This window comes from Oncorhynchus kisutch, linkage group LG8, assembly GCF_002021735.2.
Source record: "Oncorhynchus kisutch isolate 150728-3 linkage group LG8, Okis_V2, whole genome shotgun sequence".
Taxonomy (NCBI): domain Eukaryota; kingdom Metazoa; phylum Chordata; class Actinopteri; order Salmoniformes; family Salmonidae; genus Oncorhynchus; species Oncorhynchus kisutch.
Genome location: NC_034181.2, coordinates 71,788,304 through 71,810,434, shown reverse-complemented (window position 1 = coordinate 71,810,434; position 22,131 = coordinate 71,788,304). Strand labels below are relative to the sequence as shown.

Here is a 22,131-nt window from a genome sequence, read left to right as displayed (position 1 = left end):
AGGGTGAAGTGGAGATGCTGGGTGTGTGTCTTTAAATAGCACACTGTGATGTCAGCAGAGTCCCCCTCTGTGTCATCTCTGTGACTTTGCTGCCATCTGTCCCACTTCAGAGACATGGACTGGACACATCTTCTTATGACCTCTGTCTGTCTGTCCTTTTTTAAATATATCTGTCTCTGTCAGTGTTCCGCTATTTACCTGACTGACGGTCAGTCTGTCTGTATAACTTTGTTATAAAATTTCCAACACAAAGATGTATTGGCCTGTGTCAAGTTTGTATCTTCATATTTCTTCAACGGATTTCTTTATCATCTTACTTCTTAACTGTTTGTCTTGATTAGGTTTTAATCTGAAAAAATTCGAAACCTGCTGAGAAACAGTTGTCTGATGTGGATGTTCAGAGCGCACATTCTGTAGGAGCGTCTGTACACTTGTATCTGAACATACTGCATGAAATAAACTTAGATCATGTGGGTGTGACTTTAATCAAACACAAACTCAGTGTGCACTTTCCTTTGCTCACCTGGCAATGGTCCCGTTTCCATTTCCTCATTTAGCAATGGTCCCGTTTCCATTTCCTCATTTAGCAATGGTCCCATGTGGCTCAGTTGGTAGAGTATAGTGCTTTCAACAGCAGAGTTTTGGGTTCAATTCCCATGGGGGACCATAACAAAAATGTACTCACTACTGTAAATGCTCTGGATAAGAGCATCTGCTAAATGACTGTAACAATGTAATTTAGCCCTGTTCTCTCACTATTAAATGATTCACCTCACCTGTGAATTCTACACATAAGGCTTTCATGTGCTGCACATTTCATGTTTTTCCCGTTAAGCTTGTTTGGAGTGTGGATCCGTCTTTCGCCCACAGCCGCCCACTCTCCCCATCTCCAGGCCGACATGTTCCTGTCTTCTTCTAGCGCTGTGTCTCTGTGTCGTGACAGCTCTCAGTTTTATCCTCCGCTCTGCACTACCGCCAATCTCACATCCCCTCTCCTTCATGCTCAGAGTTAACAGGGTTTCTGTAGTTGACTCAAAAATAACCACATGCCAAAGATAAATAGTTGAAATTAACAATAGAAAATAAAATGTATTAAAAAGAAGCCCAAAGGAGGGTGTAGGGCAGATGTATGTAGGAAGTGGATTTGTAAAAGACTGAAGATCTATTCTGTTCTTGTGTTCTGGTTGTAACTACAGTGTGTGAGCATTAGGAATGAACTCTGTGGGAAGCAATGTGTGTGGGTTGTGGTGTGTATTTTAAACACTTGAGAAAAGGACAAAATAATACAACTGTGTGTAAACCAGCACTTAGAAACCCCTTTTACAGCCTGTCAAAAATAGTCAAAACATACTCCTGTATGATTCCAAACTGAGCTCTAACATGTTGCTACTCATTAGATTAGCTACCAACTTCTGAAATGCATAGCTGTGAAAATATGAAAGTAAACTACATCTACAGTAATTAAAGGCATCAAGGCAGCTTGGTTTGACAGAAAACCAGTGTACTGTATATCATTCCTATAAGAACTGAGTTTGATGTTCAAGTTGAAGGCCAGATTTGCAGGTGAGTTTCAGACTTGACTCTTCACAACAGTGTTTTTACTGCAACATAACTACTGTTTCAACTAGTACTAGCCAGTGGGAACAGTTAGAAACCTTACTAAGTTCCTCTGATGGAAATCAAATAGGGAGAGAAAGCCACAAGCCACTATGAAATACCACAGTAAATCAGCTTTAGAAAAACAACAAACTATTTTAGAAGTTTCTTCTTTTTATGTACACATTTATATATTTATACACTGTACAGATAAAAAAAATGGTTGAAATATAAGATTGTTCACCCCACAGATGTGTGTCTAAAGAGAGAACAGAAGAGAGCAAGAAATGGGACAAAGGGATGTCAAGGACATACAGATCTGATGATACAGATCATCATACATCCCCAATTAACACTGATGAGTTTTTACATACACAATTTTCATTTATCCTTTATACAATGTCACAAAATCCTGGCCTATTTTGGCCAATCCTCCTCGTATCTCCACCAATATCTGTGTAGAGAGCCCTATAATCAGACATTTAGGGTGATTTCAATCTGAGTGACCACTGATCAGTTTTCAGACTTATTTAGATCTGTGTTTTGAATTGTTACTGGGCTTTTCTAGAGCCAAGGAAGGACTCTACTAAGAAGGCAAATGGACCATACCGGGCTTCCTATTTTATTTTCAGACAAATAATTCATTTTCACCTGAATCGTGCCATTTTATCTGTGTTTCCTATTCTGGCTGATCTTTTCAATTTAATGCTGCATCTGATGCATAATGATGTATCGTTTGCGTGTGTGCTCAGTATGAGGCAGGGAGGTGACTGTTCCCAGTTATTTTAGAAACAGGTAGGTGCTCTGCTATGTTCTGCTCTGCCTGGAGAGATGGCAGTGATGCAAATGAGGTGATGATCATTGTCTGTCTCACCTTTTCTCTGTGACACTTGGGGAGTGAGAGCATATGGAGGAGAGAGGGGAGGGGTGTTGTTTAAGAGCACCTTGTGCCAAAAAGCATGTGTGTCACAGTGGGGTTTTGAAGTACGTCAGCACTGACGTATGGAGACCTCGCCTGTCTTAGTCTCTGTGTGTTGGGCCAGACCTAGAGCGGAGGGACGTGTTGGGCCAGACGTAGAGCGGAGGGACAGCGTGTTGGGCCAGTCCTAGAGCGGAGGGACAGCGTGTTGGGCCAGACCTAGAGCGGAGGGACAGCGTGCTGGGCCAGACCTAGAGCGGAGGGACAGCATGCTGGGCCAGACCTAGAGCGGAGGGACAGCATGTTGGGCCAGTCCTAGAGTGTAGGGACAGCGTGTTGGGCCAGACCTAGAGCGGAGGGACAGCATGCTGGGCCAGACCTAGAGCGGAGGGACAGCGTGTTGGGCCAGTCCTAGAGCGTAGGGACAGCGTGTTGGGCCAGACCTAGAGTGGAGGGACAGCGTGTTGGGCCAGTCCTAGAGCGGAGGGACAGCGTGTTGGGCCAGACCTAGAGCGGAGGGACAGCGTGCTGGGCCAGAACTTGAGCGGAGGGACAGCGTGCTGGGCCAGAACTTGAGCGGAGGGACAGCGTGTTGGGCCAGTCCTAGAGCGGAGGGACAGCGTGTTGGGCCAGACCTAGAGCGGAGGGACAGATTACTGGGCCAGACGTAGAGTGGAGGAACAGCGTGTTGGGCCAGTCCTAGAGCGGAGGGACATCGTGCTGGGCCAGACCTAGAGGGGAGGGACAGTGTGTTGGGCCAGACCTAGAGCGGAGGGACAGCGTGTTGGGCCAGTCCTAGAGCGGAGGGACAGCGTGTTGGGCCAGACCTAGAGCGGAGGGACAGCGTGTTGGGCCAGACCTAGAGCGGAGGGACAGCATGCTGGGCCAGACCTAGAGCGGAGGGACAGCGTGTTGGGCCAGACCTAGAGCGGAGGGACAGTGTGTTGGGCCAGACCTAGAGCGGAGGGACGTGTTGGGCCAGACCTAGAGCGGAGGGACAGCGTGTTGGGCCAGTCCTAGAGCGGAGGGACAGCGTGCTGGGCCAGACCTAGAGCGGAGGGACAGCGTGTTGGGCCAGTCCTAGAGTGGAGGAACAGCGTGTTGGGCCAGTCCTAGAGCGGAGGGACAGCGTGCTGGGCCAGACCTAGAGGGGAGGGACAGTGTGTTGGGCCAGACCTAGAGCGGAGGGACAGTGTGTTGGGCCAGTCCTAGAGCGGAGGGACAGCGTGTTGGGCCAGTCCTAGAGCGGAGGGACAGCGTGTTGGGCCAGACCTAGAGCGGAGGGACAGCGTGTTGAGCCAGACCTAGAGCGGAGGGACAGCATGCTGGGCCAGACCTAGAGTGGAGGGACAGCGTGTTGGGCCAGACCTAGAGCGTGTTGGGCCAGACCTAGAGCGGAGGGACAGTGTGTTGGGCCAGTCCTAGAGCGGAGGGACAGTGTGTTGGGCCAGACGTAGAGCGGAGGGACAGCGTGTTGGGCCAGTCCTAGAGCGGAGGGACAGCGTGTTGGGCCAGACCTAGAGCGGAGGGACAGCGTGCTGGGTCAGACCTAGAGTGGAGGGACAGCGTGTTGGGCCAGACCTAGAGCGGAGGGACAGCGTGTTGGGCCAGCCCTAGAGTGGAGGGACAGCGTGCTGGGCCAGACCTAGAGCGGAGGGACAGCGTGTTGGGCCAGTCCTAGAGCGTAGGGACAGCGTGTTGGGCCAGACCTAGAGCGGAGGGACAGCATGCTGGGCCAGACCTAGAGCGGAGGGACAGCGTGTTGGGCCAGTCCTAGAGCGTAGGGACAGCGTGTTGGGCCAGACCTAGAGCGTAGGGACAGCGTGTTGGGCCAGACCTAGAGCGGAGGGACAGCGTGTTGGGCCAGACCTAGAGCGGAGGGACAGTATGTTGGGCCAGTCCTAGAGCGGAGGGACAGCGTGTTGGGCCAGAACTTGAGCGGAGGGACAGCGTGTTGGGCCAGACCTAGAGCGGAGGGACAGTATGTTGGGCCAGTCCTAGAGCGGAGGGACAGCGTGTTGGGCCAGACCTAGAGCGGAGGGACAGATTATTGTGCCAGACCTAGAGCGGAGGGACAGCGTGTTGGGCCAGACGTAGAGCGGAGGGACAGCGTGTTGGGCCAGACGTAGAGCGGAGGGACAGCGTGTTGGGCCAGACGTAGAGTGGAGGGACAGTGTGTTGGGCCAGACCTAGAGCAGAGGGACAGCGTGTTGGGCCAGACCTAGAGCAGAGGGACAGCATGTTGGGCCAGACCTAGAGCGGAGGGACAGCGTGTTGGGCCAGTCCTAGAGCGGAGGGACAGCGTGTTGGGCCAGACCTAGAGCGGAGGGACAGCATGCTGGGCCAGACCTAGAGCGGAGGGACAGCGTGTTGGGCCAGACCTAGAGCGGAGGGACAGTGTGTTGGGCCAGACCTAGAGCGGAGGGACGTGTTGGGCCAGACCTAGAGCGGAGGGACAGCGTGTTGGGCCAGTCCTAGAGCGGAGGGACAGCGTGCTGGGCCAGACCTAGAGCGGAGGGACAGCGTGTTGGGCCAGTCCTAGAGTGGAGGAACAGCGTGTTGGGCCAGTCCTAGAGCGGAGGGACAGCGTGCTGGGCCAGACCTAGAGGGGAGGGACAGTGTGTTGGGCCAGACCTAGAGCGGAGGGACAGTGTGTTGGGCCAGTCCTAGAGCGGAGGGACAGCGTGTTGGGCCAGTCCTAGAGCGGAGGGACAGCGTGTTGGGCCAGACCTAGAGCGGAGGGACAGCGTGTTGGGCCAGACCTAGAGCGTGTTGGGCCAGACCTAGAGCGGAGGGACAGTGTGTTGGGCCAGTCCTAGAGCGGAGGGACAGTGTGTTGGGCCAGACGTAGAGCGGAGGGACAGCGTGTTGGGCCAGTCCTAGAGCGGAGGGACAGCGTGTTGGGCCAGACCTAGAGCGGAGGGACAGCGTGCTGGGTCAGACCTAGAGTGGAGGGACAGCGTGTTGGGCCAGACCTAGAGCGGAGGGACAGCGTGTTGGGCCAGACCTAGAGCGGAGGGACAGCGTGCTGGGCCAGACCTAGAGCGGAGGGACAGCGTGTTGGGCCAGTCCTAGAGCGTAGGGACAGCGTGTTGGGCCAGACCTAGAGCGGAGGGACAGCATGCTGGGCCAGACCTAGAGCGGAGGGACAGCGTGTTGGGCCAGTCCTAGAGCGTAGGGACAGCGTGTTGGGCCAGACCTAGAGCGTAGGGACAGCGTGTTGGGCCAGACCTAGAGCGGAGGGACAGCGTGTTGGGCCAGACCTAGAGCGGAGGGACAGTATGTTGGGCCAGTCCTAGAGCGGAGGGACAGCGTGTTGGGCCAGAACTTGAGCGGAGGGACAGCGTGTTGGGCCAGACCTAGAGCGGAGGGACAGTATGTTGGGCCAGTCCTAGAGCGGAGGGACAGCGTGTTGGGCCAGACCTAGAGCGGAGGGACAGATTATTGTGCCAGACCTAGAGCGGAGGGACAGCGTGTTGGGCCAGACGTAGAGCGGAGGGACAGCGTGTTGGGCCAGACGTAGAGCGGAGGGACAGCGTGTTGGGCCAGTCGTAGAGTGGAGGGACAGTGTGTTGGGCCAGACCTAGAGCAGAGGGACAGCGTGTTGGGCCAGACCTAGAGCAGAGGGACAGCATGTTGGGCCAGACCTAGAGCGGAGGGACAGTGTGTTGGGCCAGTCCTAGAGCAGAGGGACAGCGTGTTGGGCCAGACCTAGAGCAGAGGGACAGCATGTTGGGCCAGACCTAGAGCGGAGGGACAGCGTGCTGGGCCAGAACTTGAGCGGAGGGACAGCGTGTTGGGCCAGACCTAGAGCGGATGGACAGCGTGTTGGGCCAGACCTAGAGCGGAGGGATAGAATGTTGGGCCAGACCTAGAGCGGTGGGACAGACTGTTGGGCCAGACCTAGAGCGGAGGGACAGCGTGTTGGGCCAGACCTAGAGGGGAGGGACAGATTGTTGGGCCAGACCTAGAGCGGAGGGACAGCGTGTTGTGGTTCTGTAAGCCACCTATTAAATGATAAACCAGAACACAAGGCCCCTGATGCACACAGGCCTGATTGAACAGTCCCTCTGCCCAACAGAAGAGGGCTAGAATAAAATATACTGTATGTGGTATTGTCAGATGTAATGAGCTCCCCGCTCCCTTGTCTTTCCTTCTCTCTTCACTCAAGACTCTCGAATGTCTATGGCCCCCTCCCCAACCAACCCATAAAACCCCAACAAATAGAAAGTAGACACATGCCCTTTGTCACGTTCCAACATCCCAGTAATCATTAGCGTCTTCTTCTTAGCGATCAGCGACAACATAAATAATTAACTGAACATCTAAATGACTTTATACAGAATAAAAACAGCCAACAAAACAGATTCGATATTAAGAAAATAAAAATGGCAACACCGAGCACACATACATACACCGTAAATACAAACACACAAACTAACAGTCAGATGTTGACACACTCATACACACGTTGCAAACACACACACACACACACACACACATTCAGTAGACACAAATAAACAGTCAAATGTAAACAGAAAATAGGTTTAGTTGATATTATTACTCTTGTAGCTATCCTTCAGCCCATTGTGTGATGAGAGAGAGACTTAAGCTTGGAACAGGTCACACCAGGATGACATCAGGAGCAGAACAGAGCAGAGGGGGTCTGGCCAGTAATGGAACAGCCTGGTCCTGAAGACCCACTAACACCCTAACTATCTAACATCAGGAGCAGAACAGAGCAGAGGGGGTCTGGCCAGTAATGGAACAGGCTGGTCCTGAAGACCCACGAACACCCTAACATCAGGAATAGGACAGAGCAGAGGGGGTTTGGTCTGTAATGGAATATCCCTGGTCCTGAAGACCCACGAACACCCTAACTATCTAACATCAGGAGCAGGACAGAGCAGAGGGGGTTTGGCCAGTAATGGAACAGCCGTGGTCCTGAAGACCCACTAACACCCTAACTATCTAACATCAGGAGCAGGACAGAGCAGAGGTGGTTTGGCCAGTAATGGAACAGACTAACTGACGTAACAGACACACATTCCAATAGACAGGCAGAATTACAGAAAATTACTGACAGAGACAAACAGGTAACGTTATAAACCTTGATGGGGACAAGATCATTTGGCTTAGTGCTCCATTATAAACTAAACTGACTTGGTTGGGAGAGGGGCATTTATTTATGGTTATCTGCAGTGGATGATGCAATTGAGAGAAAGCAGCTCAGATGAAGACTGGTGGTTCATGTCAAGTTCCTCCTCTGCTTACCGTTCCACACCAGGCACTACCCCACAGACTGTACCCCTCTCCCTCTGTCACTGCTTAGCTGCTGTGACCTCTCCAAGTCTTCAAACATATCCAGTAGAATACTGATGATTATTATTGTCATCATTATTATCAGTAATATTGTTGTTATTCATTTGATAGCAGTGCAAGCCCAATACTTTCACACACTTGCACTCGCATTCACGCTCTAACTTTCACTGACGCACACGCACGCGCACACGCACACACACACACACACAGAGAGAATTCGACAGAATAATAGCGGTCTTTTTGCTTCTATTTACTGTCTCTGGAAGAACATTTTGATTGGTCTCTTTAGGCTTTTTAAAAACAAAACACAACATTGATCACTTTACTCTTTTTCTGTCATTATTCTTTTTTTTCTCTCCAGAAAATAGGAACGTCTTTTTACATTTCCCCCATGGACCAGTGTAAATGATCAGTCATTTTCTCCTTTTTTCATCTAGAACTTCATTTGGAGTTACAGCACATCACCCACAGCACGCACAGACAACAAGGGGGTCCAGCCAGGGAAGAATCACTACAGCGGTGGGAGAGAAAGAGATCAGAGATGATGAACGGGGTGGAGTGACAGTGTCACGTCTAATTCCATTATCATCCAGACAGTCCATCCCTCTTCTATTCCATTGGTTTGCCTCTCTCTCTCTCTCTATCGATCCTTCCTGTTATATTCTCTGTGTGTTTGCAGAAGAGAACGGACCAAAGGGTCAACGTGGGAAGCAAAAAACAATAATGAACAGCCAACCAGATCGCTTCTGACAACAGAGAGAGCAGTGATTAGGGAGAGAAGAAGCCTCCCCTCACTGCCACGATGGAGAGACACAGGATGAATGGAGGAACTGGATTCCTGGGGCTCACCCTAGGGCTGGCAGAGTGTGCTGCTCCAGAGTAAAACAGAGTAAAGGTGGACCAAGGAGAAAAAACAACGGTTGAGAGAAAACTTAAAAGCAACAAGACTCAGAAAGGACCCGGCTTAACAGAGGGGAGTAGAGGAAGGAGAAGTTCATTAGGGATCTGAGAGAGGACAGGCAGGAGGAGAGGGTGGATGCGTAGGGTGGATGCGTTGGATGGCTATTTGTACCCATGTTCTGCAGCGAGTCAGCCTTGTGCATAACGATAGGGTGGGAGGGCAGGGCAGGGCAGGGGGCTGGGATGGTCTGGGTGGATGTGAAGGACCTACAGTATCAGGCCTTGAGGGCATGCCACTGCTGCACGGCATTACGAGGTTTACCCATCATGTCCTTCCAGTGCTTCACCTCCGCCGGACCACTCTTCCACGAGAGATAGATCTGAGAGAGAGCAAGAGGGAGGGTGGCAAGAAAGAGAGGAAGAGGAAGGGAGGAGGAGAGAGAGATGGAGTGAAAGGGGGGTGAGAGTGAGGGGGGTGAGATGGATGAGCAGGATATCTGACGTCACAGAGATCGATATTACTCATACTCAAACAGAGAGAGGTAAACTAAACTCTCTGAAGTCTGGAGTGTCCCTGCTGTTACCATAAAGCTTGCCAATCACCCTAATCTGTACTTAATTCATATCGGGAGCTGAGGAGAGTCATTAAGATGAAACATTTGTTTTACTCTCAGCAATTTTCAGAGCATTGGAAACAGGGGGAAAGATTTGTGTGAGAATGAGACTTATGTTTAGACAGAGAGATGGAGGCTCCCAAGCAAGCCGCAGCTGTGTTTTACTGGTGGTGATTAGACTAAGGGCCAGCGCCTGTGATGAGGCGTGTTTGGTTTACTGAGGGGTCACTGTCAGACACTGGATCCATAGTAAGGAAGCCTGTATGAGGGTTACAGTGTGTCAGAAAATCAATGGGATAGTGCCTCTGTGTGCCACAAACAAACCACACAATCAATGGATATCAATCTCAATGTGTCAGTATGTAAGAGCAATCTTGAGACAGTGACTGTTAATGTGTCTTTGTGTTAGTGTGTGTGAGAGCAGGATCATTGTGTGTGAGTGAGTGTGTGTGTGTGTGTATGTATTTGTGCATGTGTGTGTGTGTGTGTGTCTCAGTATGTGCCAGCAGGGGTCAGTGTGGACTGGTGATGTACGTGGCTGGTGGTCTGGGCGTTACGAGGGGGCGGTACCTTGCCGATGACGTCGTTGCGACTGAGCTTGTCCTTGTCCATGACGGTGATGATGATGGTGGTCTCTCGGAGCACGTGGGCGGGGACGTCGAAGGGGAAGGACTCGTTGAACACGGGGTTCAGACAGCACTTCATTGTCACCGTCTTCTTCTTCTCCACACGCTTGTCCTTGTGCATCAGCCACAGCTTCACATAGGGATCTGACGGGGGAGACACATCATTTAAACACAGAGGTTGCATCCCAAATGGCACCCTAATCCCAATGCAGTACACTTATTTTGACCAGGGCTCATAGAAAGTAGTGCACTATTTAGGGAATAGGGTGCCATTTGGGATGCCGATGAATGGAGAGATACTGAAACCACATTGACACATGTTAAGGTAGACAGACTGTAGCACAGGAAACAGGTGATGACAGAGTACTGTATGTACTGTACCGGAGGTGCCTCCAATGTCCATGGCTTTGAGGTTGCGGGCTTTGATGATGGTCACAGTGATGGTGTTGGCTTGAGGGTTGTAGCATAGTGACACCAGCAGGTCTCCTCGACTCCCCTGAGAAACACAATGACATCACCACTCACCAACCCTCTCACTACCTCCATCCCCTCTACCCCCTTCTGTCTCCCAGTCATCCCTCCTTCTCCTTGTTCCCTCTCACTCCCTCCATCCCCTCTACCCCCTTCTGTCTCCCAGTCATCCCTCCTTGTTCCCTCTCTCCACCCCTCCCCTCATCTCCCCTCCTCCCCTGTCCCTCTGCAACTGTCCTAGTCTGTGTGTGTACATTACTCACGCTTCCGTCGCTGCAGGGCTTCAGCTCCTTCCAGTAGGTCTGCTGGTTGCCCAGGTCCACCTTGTTAAGGGGAATGGACACCTCCCCGATGGGGTCGTTCCTGCTGAAACGATCGTAATCCAGCACCTGCATATAGAGGGTCCTCTGGATCACCTTCTCATAGGGGAACCCTGGGGGGAACAGACAGATACATAAACAGACAGATAAGAGGCTGATATGTGCTGGACAGAGATTTAAGGAGTACTCTTTAAGACTTTATACAGGATAACCAATAGCCATAAAGTCTAGTTATGTGTATAGATGTGTTTTTTATAATGTGCAGTAGTTGTACTGTAGCTTTTAATTTATTATTTATTGAACCTTTATTTAACTTGGCACGTCAGTTAAGAACAAATTCTTATTTACAATGACGGTCTACCAGGGAACAGTGGGTTAACTGCCTTGTTCATGGGCAGAACAACAGGTTTTTACCTTGTCAGCTCAGGGATTCAATCCAGCAACCTTTTGGTTAGTGGCCCAACACTCTAACCACTAGGCTACCTGCCACCCCGCTAGAGTATCTGTGTGTCCCAAATGGCACCCTATTCCATATGTAGTGCACTACTTTTGACCAGGACCCATAGGGCTTTGGACAAAAGTAGTGCACTATATATGGAATAGGGCGCCATTAGGTATGCAGCCTCTGTGTGCAGGGTGATTTCACAGTCTGACCTTCAAACAGGAAGGTCTCGTTCCAGCGAGGGTTGAGGTTCTTCCTCTTGACCTTGGTCTCCAGCTTGTGCTTCTTGTCAGGCAGCAGGTAGAGTTTGACGAAGGGGTCTGAGGTGCCAGAGAAGTCCTTGGCGGGGAGCTCCTGGCCCGTGAGGATCTTGACGGTCAGGGTGGAGTCCTGGAAGCTGTAGCCCACACTGAACTGAATCCGGCCCAGCTTCTCAACCACAGGCCCTTCTGTGTCCTCTTCTGAGCCTGGAGAGAGCTGGGAGAGAACAGCAGCAGAGAACTCTAATATTTATCCAGTCTATACGATGGTAGAATCGCAATTGCATACTCCTTGTGTCCTCTCTCCTCGACTCCTACTCAAAACACATTGGAGAAGGTCAGAGGGGATGGACCTCTGGCACTCTCATCCAATGGGTTTTGAGAAGGAGGCGAGGAGAAAGAGAGAGGATGAGAGGACTATGCAATTGAGATTCTCCCTATGTACACTCAACAACCCTCATCCCACTAGCCCCACCCTTTCCCAGCATGGAACACACAGATCAAACACTCAGGGACATGGACACCCAAGGTGAACAAGGAGCTTTGTTTCTCATCCACAAGGGGGCAGTCAAACAGCACTGGAACTCACGTGCAATGCCGCCATCATGCTAGCCTAACGTTCAGATAATGTTATGTCATATGTCTGGGCTTTACTAAGCGATAAGGGAGGGAGCAATGGGGGAGAAGGTATATCAGGAGATGAGAGGCAGGAGATATTCTGTGAGTAGAGAGACCCCCTGCCTAACTGGAGCTGGGCCCCGAGGGAGGGAAGGAAATGCAGTTAAAAGGCTGCTATCTGATAGAGAGGGACCAAAGGCTTGGCCCAAGGTGCAGTTCCTGGAATTTAATCTCACATTCTGTATTCTCTCCCACACATCTCGCTGTTGCTCTACCTCTCCGTTCTAAATCTGATCATCTCTCCTCCTTCACTCTCTTGGTGTCTGATGTCTGTCTGTCTTTCAAACACACACATGCACACACAGACATACACACATGGACGCATGAATGCACACACCGGCTTTCAGACAGCTCTCTCCTGAAATCTGTCCCACCTACAGTTGTCAACTATTTTTCAGGGTCAATCTGTTTTTTCATAATTTTTATTTATACTTGTTGCCCAATCGCTTCGCCTGAAACCCACATAACCCACATAGATACAGAACCTCCACAAAATACAGCCACATACTGAGCCCACCTACACCATATACACATCTCTCCACCTCCAGACCATGTGAGTGTCAGAACACTAGGTTAATCATATTATTAACATAATATGTACACACGCCAATCTCTTGTGACAGACTGACGTAGCTGGCCAGTTTACACAAGATTTGATTCTGGGTACCGGGATTAATGAATTTAGCTCACTTTTGTAAACGCACATAAAACTCCTAAACACCTGCATAGGTAGTATCACAATGACCCCCCCCGAAGAAAAAAAAATGCGCCTCAGTGATTAATTTTTTACATTTATAGTTATTAACTAGGCCTAGTGAAAGTCTTCGACCCACATAGTGAAGTGAGAGACCAGAGATGGAAAGAGACCGTGGCCAACTGCAGGTCTGATCCAACTGACAGGCCCTGTTGGCTCCCCCTCAAAGTGAAAGTATCATCATTAAGCATCATCGGGACCTCCATAACGCAGACGTGCAACCCACATAATAACACAGGCCCATCCCCCACCCGCGCCCTGTCCACCCAGCACTCACAGCACTGTGTTCGCAGCGTAATTACCAGCTTTTGCTGAATAAAGCATATTCTACTGAGTTTCTCCTTTGTGATAGCCAAGCTGGGTTGGGAAATGTCATGTAATTAGCACGTTTTGTCATTTAAGACATCTTCCAAATCTAAATGCTGCTACAAGTGGGTGGCGGTGGGCAAACCCAGACATGTAGAGAGGAGTACAGATGAACAATCATTAACACAGACAGACAGGAAGAGAGCGGATTTCCTTACCATGTGAATGTCGCTGGTGGTGACAGAGTTGGCCAGGTCTGTGACGGAGGAGTTCCCGAGGCGGCCTGCCTCATCTGGAGTCTGGGTTCCAGGTTTACACAGGCTCCTGCTGGGGGGGGGGGGGGGGGGGGGGGGGGCAGAGACACAGTCAGGACGGACACTGAGAGAGAGGAGAGGCCAATGGAGCACTAGGAGAATCCTGCTTCTGAAGACAAAGAGCCAGCCTCAGCTCTGTGATGGCTTCCCACCACAGGTGAGGCTGCAAGGTCTTGTGTAAGGGCTAGACTATCCAGAGTCCAGATCTGAATGTGACTAATAATGTCCCCAGACTTGGGAGTAACAAGGGAATTTTAGTGACTTACACTCACACACACACACACACACACACACACACACACACACACACACACACACACACACACACACACACACACACACACACACACACACACACACACACACACACACACACACACACACACACACACACACACACTTAGTTCCAAACCTTAGTCACTACAAGCATGTAACAGTGTGATATTTGCAAAACAGACACAAAAATCAACACAATTAATGAACAAAAGAGTAAAAGAAAGAGGACAGGGTGTTGGAGGACTGGGTGTTGGAGGACTGGGTGTTGGAGGACAGGGTGGGGGAGGACTGGGTGTTGGAGGACAGGGTGGGGGAGGACTGGGTGTTGGAGGACTGGGTGGGGGAGGACTGGGTGTTGGAGGACTGGGTGTTGGAGGACTGGGTGTTGGAGGACTGGGTGTTGGAGACAAAGTATTCCTAGCCAATATGTTGTAACAGTCTGGTGAGCAGAAGACATACTGAGCTATAGCAGGTGACACAAGTCAAGACACATAGACAGACAACACTAATTACAGGTTACACACTGGAAAATGACAAGAGGAAGAGAGAGGAAAAACAGTACAGGTGCACTGTAGAAATGGAGGGAGAGGAAGTGGGATTAGGAATGGGTGCTGTGGGAAAGATGAGTGTAGAAGAAGAAGTAGATTTGAAGATTTATCTCTGCAGAGAAAAGGGGGGATTTGTCTTTGTTAAGACTAGGAGGATTAACAGAATGAACAAAGTGAGGTTACTGACTCAAATGAACGTGAGACAGAGACAGACACCACAACATAGTTCAGTTGAAGCTGGAAGAGAAATAAAGGAGATGAGAGAGGATAAGAGACTGGGAGAAAAAAACAAAGACTTACTTTTAGTAAGAGAGCACAATAAGGGCTAAAGAATAGAGACAAGAAACAGACTAGATATGGGCATGCAAAATAAGAGGTCGAGTCAGAGAGGGAGGAGGATGGCTGGAGGCAGTACATCAGAAAGGCTGACAGGAAAAAGAAGTAGGCGAGCGAGAGAAAAGGAGGGATAAGATGTGATGTGGGAGGGTATAAACATAACACACACACAACATGTTAACCGCCAAATAGATACAAGGAACTAATCGTTTGGCTGAGTGAGGTTAATCCCAATCCAGAGGGATGTTAGAGGATGCATGTGGGCATGTTAGCCATATGGGTTATCAAGGAGGAGGGAGGATGGTAATTGTGGTTCCTGAAGTATCTGTAAGTCTGTGGTTGAGGCTACAGATGTCTGTGTTCCTGGTCGTTTGAGGGGTCAGTCACTGTTGTAGGACCGCAGACATGTCTCTGTCTGGTCGGGCTCTCTCTGTGTGAAGGGTCAGTCCACAAATGCAAATCCAGTATCTGTGGTTGGGTTGGGCTGCCTAACACAAGAGAGAGACTGTAACTCTAGTGCACTGTGTCCTTCCATGAACACTGGCTGGCTGGCTGGATTTCACTTATATACAGTACAAGAGAGGCATGCAGAGTTTCACTGTGCCATTATACTACAGTTTAGCAAAGCGCAAGCAATGGCATGCACATACAAAACAATCTCTCAGCTAGTATTTGCTGCCTGCATCTCAGAACATAGGGAGGACTACGCCCCATATCATGTCTGTCTGTCTGTCTGTCTGTCCAGTGATCTATTTGTTTTCTCTATAAGGCACTAATAGAAAGGAAGGGGAATGACTGAAGGAGTGGGGGTAAGTGGTGTAGGTAGAGTTGCGAAATTCTGGTAACTTTTTTAGGTTTTCTAGAAATCCCAGTTGTAAGATTCCTGTAATAAAGAGGGAGTAAGCAGGAAATCTGGTCTCCTTTAACCAGGATATCTGGAAAAGTTACCAGAATGTTGCAACTCTACCTACACCTCTTACCCCCATTCCTTTAGTCATTCCCCTTCCTGTCTAACATCCATTTAGTGCCTTATAGAGCAAACAAATGGATCACTGCACCCTCTGTGTAGGTGATCAGTGAAGTTGAATGAGCAACAAATAAGTAACAGAGTTTATCCACTTGGCAAGGAGAAGACTGAGTTATCCAGATCAGACAGACAAAGAGACAGAATGAGACAGACACGGGTTGACACCCAGTCACAGACAGGGACACAGGCAGATAATGGAGCACGTATAGAGTAAGAAGTGCGGCATCAGACAGAGAAAGACAATGAACGTAGACAGACATACAGACAGACAGGTACTGTAAGTGTAAGCAAAACAGGTCATGTGGATGAGCCTGGTTCAAGGGGGGTCTCTTGATTGGCATAGCTGTGATTGGAGGGGAAAGCTGTCAGGAGGATTCACACTGTAGACTGCAGGGGAGGGGGTTGAATGAGGGGAGACATAAGGTTATGGAATGGGGATTGGTCAAAGTGCCAAACATCTCAACAACTGATACACCTTGCTTCGTCTTCCGTTCATCTTATCTTTACTGAATCACGCCAATTTTTCTCATATCCAACATTTCCTGCTGTCCTTCCTCTTTACTCCCTCAGTCCTAATCTATCTTTTCCATTTCTCTTTCCTTTCTTAGTCTATGATCTCCCTGTATGCTGATTCATTAAAGGTTGGATCTAACCCAAAGCCTGCTGTCGATGTCTAGAGTCGTGTCCCACCCACAGGGAATGACTGTCTCAGTCTGATTCAATCAACTTCCTACCATCAAAACAAATGACTCCAAACAGGCTAACAAGAGGGACTCCATACAAAGCACTCTAACTAGATAGAGTTAAGTAAGGTCATCTTCTCTCTTCTTCCATATTTACTGTTAAGGCTAACTGATGAGGCTAACGTGGGGCTAACGTGATGCTAACATGTGGCATGGTTGTGTGTGGGCACAGTGAGGGTCATGTCAGTCAGCTTGCAGTGGCTTGCAGCTGCCAGAGGTGGCTGATGGAGCCTGGACCAAACCCTGCTGCTTCCCTTCCCAGATCACCAGCTAAAGAATATGGTCTGCTCTGTTGGCACGGCAACGTCTGGAGAGACAGCAAGCACCTGGGATCGAGGGAGTGAAAGGAGGGTAGGCGTGCAGCGTGGGGGCTTGGCTGGGGGTCGCAGAGGGCAGCAAACAGGCAGACACATCAACCGCAAGACACAACGGGATTGGAGGACATATGACACGTGCAGGTGAGTGCCTCTGGGAAAACACACACACTCACACACGCAAACACACACACACACACACACACACATACAAACTAGCAGGGGCACGTGGAGGCAGGCGAGGCCTCTACTTCTCACCATGACCTGTGATAATATCCTTATGGAGTGTTACCTGTGCCCAGAGCCTGAGACCAAAGGGAAAAGGGAAGAGGTGGGGACACTCCGCTGCAAGGCTGAAGAAATCCTCCCCTATCCTCCCCTACCCACCTCCCCCATGATTCACTTAATGACCAATACAAGAGACAAAGACACACACAAACAGACAGACAGACAGACACATACACACAGCCCTGGATCCACTGCCCTACACTAAAACCTGAGTCAGCCTGGCATCATACTCTAGTGTCAATAGAGAAAAGAATAATAATAATAATAACAAATATAACCACATAGTAAGCCTATAACGATACTGTTACACCCAAAACACCTCCTCATTTCTAATGACCTTTTAGGATGGTTACCGGCCACTAGGCAGGTTATACTGTATGCTTTGATTGAAACAAAATACAAGAAAGGATAATAGTTTGTTAAAATCATCTGCTCTAATTCGCTCACAAATCATAGGAGAGCTCTGATGGGCTCTGAGTACTGATGGGAAGCCAGCGAAATATGAGCTAATGTACAGTAATGACTAGACCGTTGATATGAGCTAATGTACAGTAATGTCTAGACCATTGATATGAGCTACTGTAAAGTAAAGACTAGTCCATTAACATGAGCTAATGTAAAGTAAAGACTAGTCCATTGATATGAGGGAAATTGCGGTCTCTGGAGAACTACGAGCATACACACACACAAAGGATATACAGATCGATAGTATGTTCACATAAACACACAAACTACTGACAATGAGACTCTTAGATATAATATTTTTTTTGTAAAGTAAATACTAGTCCATTGATATGAGCTACTGTAAAGTAAAGACTAGTCCATTGATATGAGCTAATGTACAGTAATGACTAGACCATTGATATGAGCTACTGTAAAGTAAAGACTAGTCCATTGATATGAGCTAATGTACTGTAAAGACTAGTCCATTGATATGAGCTACTGTAAAGTAAAGACTAGTCCATTGATATAAGCTACTGTAAATTAAAGACTAGTCCATTGATATGAGCTAATGTAAAGTAAAGACTAGTCCATTGATATGAGCTAATGTAAAGTAAAGACTAGTCCATTGATATGAGCTAATGTAAAGTAAAGACTAGTCCATTGATATGAGCTACTGTAAAGACTAGTCCATTGATATGAGCTAATGTAAAGTAAAGACTAGTCCATTGATATGAGCTACTGTAAAGTAAAGACTAGTCCATTGATATGAGCTACTGTAAAGACTAGTCCATTGATATGAGCTAATGTAAAGTAGACTAGTCCATTGATATGAGCTACTGTAAAGACTAGTCCATTGATATGAGCTACTGTAAAGTAAAGACTAGTCCATTGATATGAGCTAATGTAAAGTAAAGACTAGTCCATTGATATGAGCTACTATAAAGACTAGTCCATTGATATGAGCTAATGTAAAGTAAAGACTAGTCCATTGATATGAGCTAATGTAAAGTAAAGACTAGTCCATTGATATGAGCTACTGTAAAGACTAGTCCATTGATATGAGCTAATGTAAAGTAAAGACTAGTCCATTGATATGAGCTAATGCACAGTAAAGACTAGTCCATTGATATGAGCTAATGTAAAGACTAGTCCATTGATATGAGCTACTGTAAAGTAAAGACTAGTCCATTGATATGAGCTAATGTAAAGTAAAGACTAGTCCATTGATATGAGCTAATGTACAGTAAAGACTAGTCCATTGATATGAGCTAATGTAAAGACTAGTCCATTGATATGAGCTACTGTAAAGTAAAGACTAGTCCATTGATATGAGCTAATGTAAAGTAAAGACTAGTCCATTGATATGAGCTAATGTACTGTAAAGACTAGTCCATTGATATGAGCTAATGTAAAGTAAAGACTAGTCCATTGATATGAGCTAATGTACAGTAAAGACTAGTCCATTGATCTGAGCTAATGTAAAGACTAGTCCATTGATATGAGCTAATGTAAAGTAAAGACTAGTCCATTGATATGAGCTAATGTACAGTAAAGACTAGTCCATTGATATGAGCTAATGTGGGGGTTTGAGTAACCATGGTTACCAAACTGTACGCTCCCACCGGAGGTTGTATGGTATCGTAATTATATTTTCTAGTGGTATGGCTGGGTAACCATAATCTCCCATAAGGAGGTTGTCATCAGGCCCCTTGACCTGTCATGCCTACTCATCCTATCTCCATACCCAAATACCGCCGTGCCTCTAGGGGGGGGGGGGGGGGGGGGGGGGTGAAGATGCCATGGAGCAAACAGCTGATTCACTGGAGAAGTCTATAGGAGAACTGTAGAATCACCCCCAGCTGTAGAACATGAACCTTCTCCTGTTCTAACTCCTCTGCCCAATCCCCTCGCAACACCTCAGACTGTTATAGAACAATGACTCTCCCCCAAGAGATACTGTACATGTTGGTATTACTATTCCAAATGTTTGTGTGGTCTTAATACAGCAATGACAGATGATATGCACTGTCACACACATGACATCACACGACAAGTACCGAAACACAAATACACACTCAATACTTCAGATAAAATACATCCCCTGAGGATCGATGCTATGATCCCTAGACAGATCCTGACACCCGAACCCTGATCATATGACCTTAACCCCAGGTCAGAGAGCCTAACCTATCCTCCCATTAATTAGACCAAGCGGCAGGTCCCATCCCAGGGGACAGAGAGGTGACTTTATCTCACTTGCTCAGGGACACCATGACAAGCTGAGAAAGAGACGTAGAGAAAATACATGAATAACTCCTGCACACACAATTCCTCTGTGCATTCTTACTGTCAATGTTTTGGTGTACGACATTATCCAACCTTCTTCAACGTCTTGAAAAAGGATGTGTACCAAAATGTTGACAATAAATATGCAGAGATAAAATTGTGTACGCTGGAGTTTTCATATTTTTTCTACAATGTTGACTTTGGTACCGTAATTCCCTGCCCCACAAACATGAAAAGCATAGTAGTGTTAACTCTGTTCAAAATGTAAGAAAGTGAACCTGGACCTGATGACATACTGTGAAACAAAGACATTATAATGTGCATATCTCTGTATATTGTGTTGCAGGGGAGCATACAATGTTATGTCATCTACTAGATAAATGCCTTAAGATGCTTCCCTATTTTCTGAAAGGGGAAGCAATACTAACAAATCAAAGGATGCAGGTTTTCCTACTTACAAAGCATGTAGTGGTCTGTAATTTTTATCATAGGTACACTTCAACTGTGAGAGACGGAATCTAAAACAAAAATCAAGAAAATCATATTGTATTATTTTTAAGTAATTAATTTGCATTTTATTGCATGACATAAGTATTTGATCACCTACTAACCAGTACGAATTCCGGCTCTCACAGACCTGTTAGTTTTTCTTTAAGAAGCCCTCCTGTTCTCCACTCATTACCTGTATTAACTGCACCTGTTTGAACTCGTTACCTGTATAAAAGACACCTGTCCACACACTCAATCAAACAGACTCCAACCTCTCCACAATGGCCAAGACAAGAAAGCTGTGTAAGGACATCAGGGATAAAATTGTAGACCTTCACAAGGCTGGGGTGGGCTACAGGACAATAGGCAAGCAGCTTGGTGAGAAGGCAACAACTGTTGGTGCAATTATTAGAAAATGGAAGAAGTTCAAGATGACGGTCAATCACCCTCGGTCTGGGGCTTCATGCAAGATCTCACCTCGTGGGGCATCAATGATCATGAGGAAGGTGAGGGATCAGCCGAGAACTACACGGCAGGACCTGGTCAATGACCTGAAGAGAGCTGGGACAACAGTCTCAAAGAAAACCATTAGTAACACACTACGCCGTCATGGATTAAAATCCTGCAGCTCACGCAAGGTCCCCCTGCTCAAGCCAGCGCATGTCCAGGCCCATCTGAAGTTTGCCAATGACCATCTGGATGATCCAGAGGAGGAATGGGAGAAGGTCATGTGGTCTGATGAGACAAAAATAGAGTTTTTGGTTAAACTCCACTCGCCGTGTTTGGAGGGAGAAGAAGGATGAGTACAACCCCAAGAACACCATCCCAACTGTGAAGCATGGACGTGGAAACATCATTCTTTGGGGATGCTTTTCTGCAAAGGGGACAGGACGACTGCACCGTATTGAGGAGAGGATGGATGGGGCCATGTATTGCGAGATCTTGGCCAACAACCTCCTTCCTCAGTAAGAGCATTGAAGATGGGTCGTGGCTGGGTCTTCCAGCATGACAACGACCCGAAACACACAGCCAGGGCAACTAAGGAGTGGCTCCGTAAGAAGCATCTCAAGGTACTGGAGTGGCCTAGCCAGTCTCCAGACCTGAACCCAATAGAAAATCTTTGGAGGGAGCTGAAAGTCCATATTGCCCAGCGACAGCCCCGAAACCTGAAGGATCTGGAGAAGGTCTGTATGGAGGAGTGGGCCAAAATCCCTGCCGCAGTGTGTGCAAACCTGGTCAAGAACTACAGTAAACGTATGATCCCTGTAATTGCAAACAAAATATTTGGTACAGAAACCTAAGTTCTGCTTTTCTGATGTATCAAATACTTATGTCATGCAATAAAATGCTAATTATTTACTTAAAAATGATACAATGAGGGCCTCCCAGGTGGCGCAGTGGTTAAAGGCGTTGTACTGCAGCGCCAGCTGTGCCACCAGAGACTCTGGGTATCGCGCCCAGGCTCTGTCGTAACCGGCCGCGACCGGGAGGTCTGTGGGGCGACGCACAATTGGCCTAGCGTTGTCCGGGTTAGGGGGGGGTTTGGCCGGTAGGGAAATCCTTGTCTCCACGTGCACCAGCAACTCCCTTGGCGGGCCGGGCGCAGTGTGTTTCCTCCGACACATTAGTGTGGCTGGCTTCCGGGTTGGATGGCACTGTGTTAAGAAGCAGTGCGGCTTGGTTGGATTGTGTATCAGAGGACGCATGACTTTCAACCTTCGTCTCTCCCGAGCCCGTACACGAGTGATGAGACAAGATAGTAGTTACTAAACAATTGGATATATATATATATATTTTTTTTAATCATACAATGTGATTTTCTGGATTTTTGTTTTAGATTCCATCTCTCATAGTTGAA

General features: G+C 48.2%; 1 protein-coding gene across 11 annotated transcripts in view; it reads right to left on the bottom strand.

Moving 5' to 3' along the window:
• Positions 1 to 3,469: 3,469 nt before the first annotated feature.
• LOC109881438 (synaptotagmin-7) overlaps positions 3,470 to 22,131 on the bottom strand; it is a 107,036-nt gene continuing 88,374 nt past the window's right edge. For 2 of the 11 annotated variants that reach the window (XM_031831088.1, XM_031831099.1), the window contains 8 exons: positions 13,427 to 13,535; positions 11,423 to 11,687; positions 10,712 to 10,881; positions 10,359 to 10,473; positions 9,922 to 10,121; positions 5,651 to 9,117; positions 4,865 to 5,277; positions 3,471 to 3,851 (listed from right to left, as the gene is read on the bottom strand). In XM_031831088.1, coding sequence (XP_031686948.1) covers positions 9,013 to 9,117; positions 9,922 to 10,121; positions 10,359 to 10,473; positions 10,712 to 10,881; positions 11,423 to 11,687; positions 13,427 to 13,535 — 964 coding nt within the window. In that variant the 3' untranslated portion in view covers positions 3,471 to 3,851; positions 4,865 to 5,277; positions 5,651 to 9,012. Of the gene's footprint in view, positions 3,884 to 4,864; positions 5,278 to 5,650; positions 9,118 to 9,921; positions 10,122 to 10,358; positions 10,474 to 10,711; positions 10,882 to 11,422; positions 11,688 to 13,426; positions 13,536 to 22,131 lie in introns of all 11 variants that reach the window. The other 9 variants (XM_031831091.1, XM_031831095.1, XM_031831096.1 and 6 more) reach the window with 9 other exon arrangements.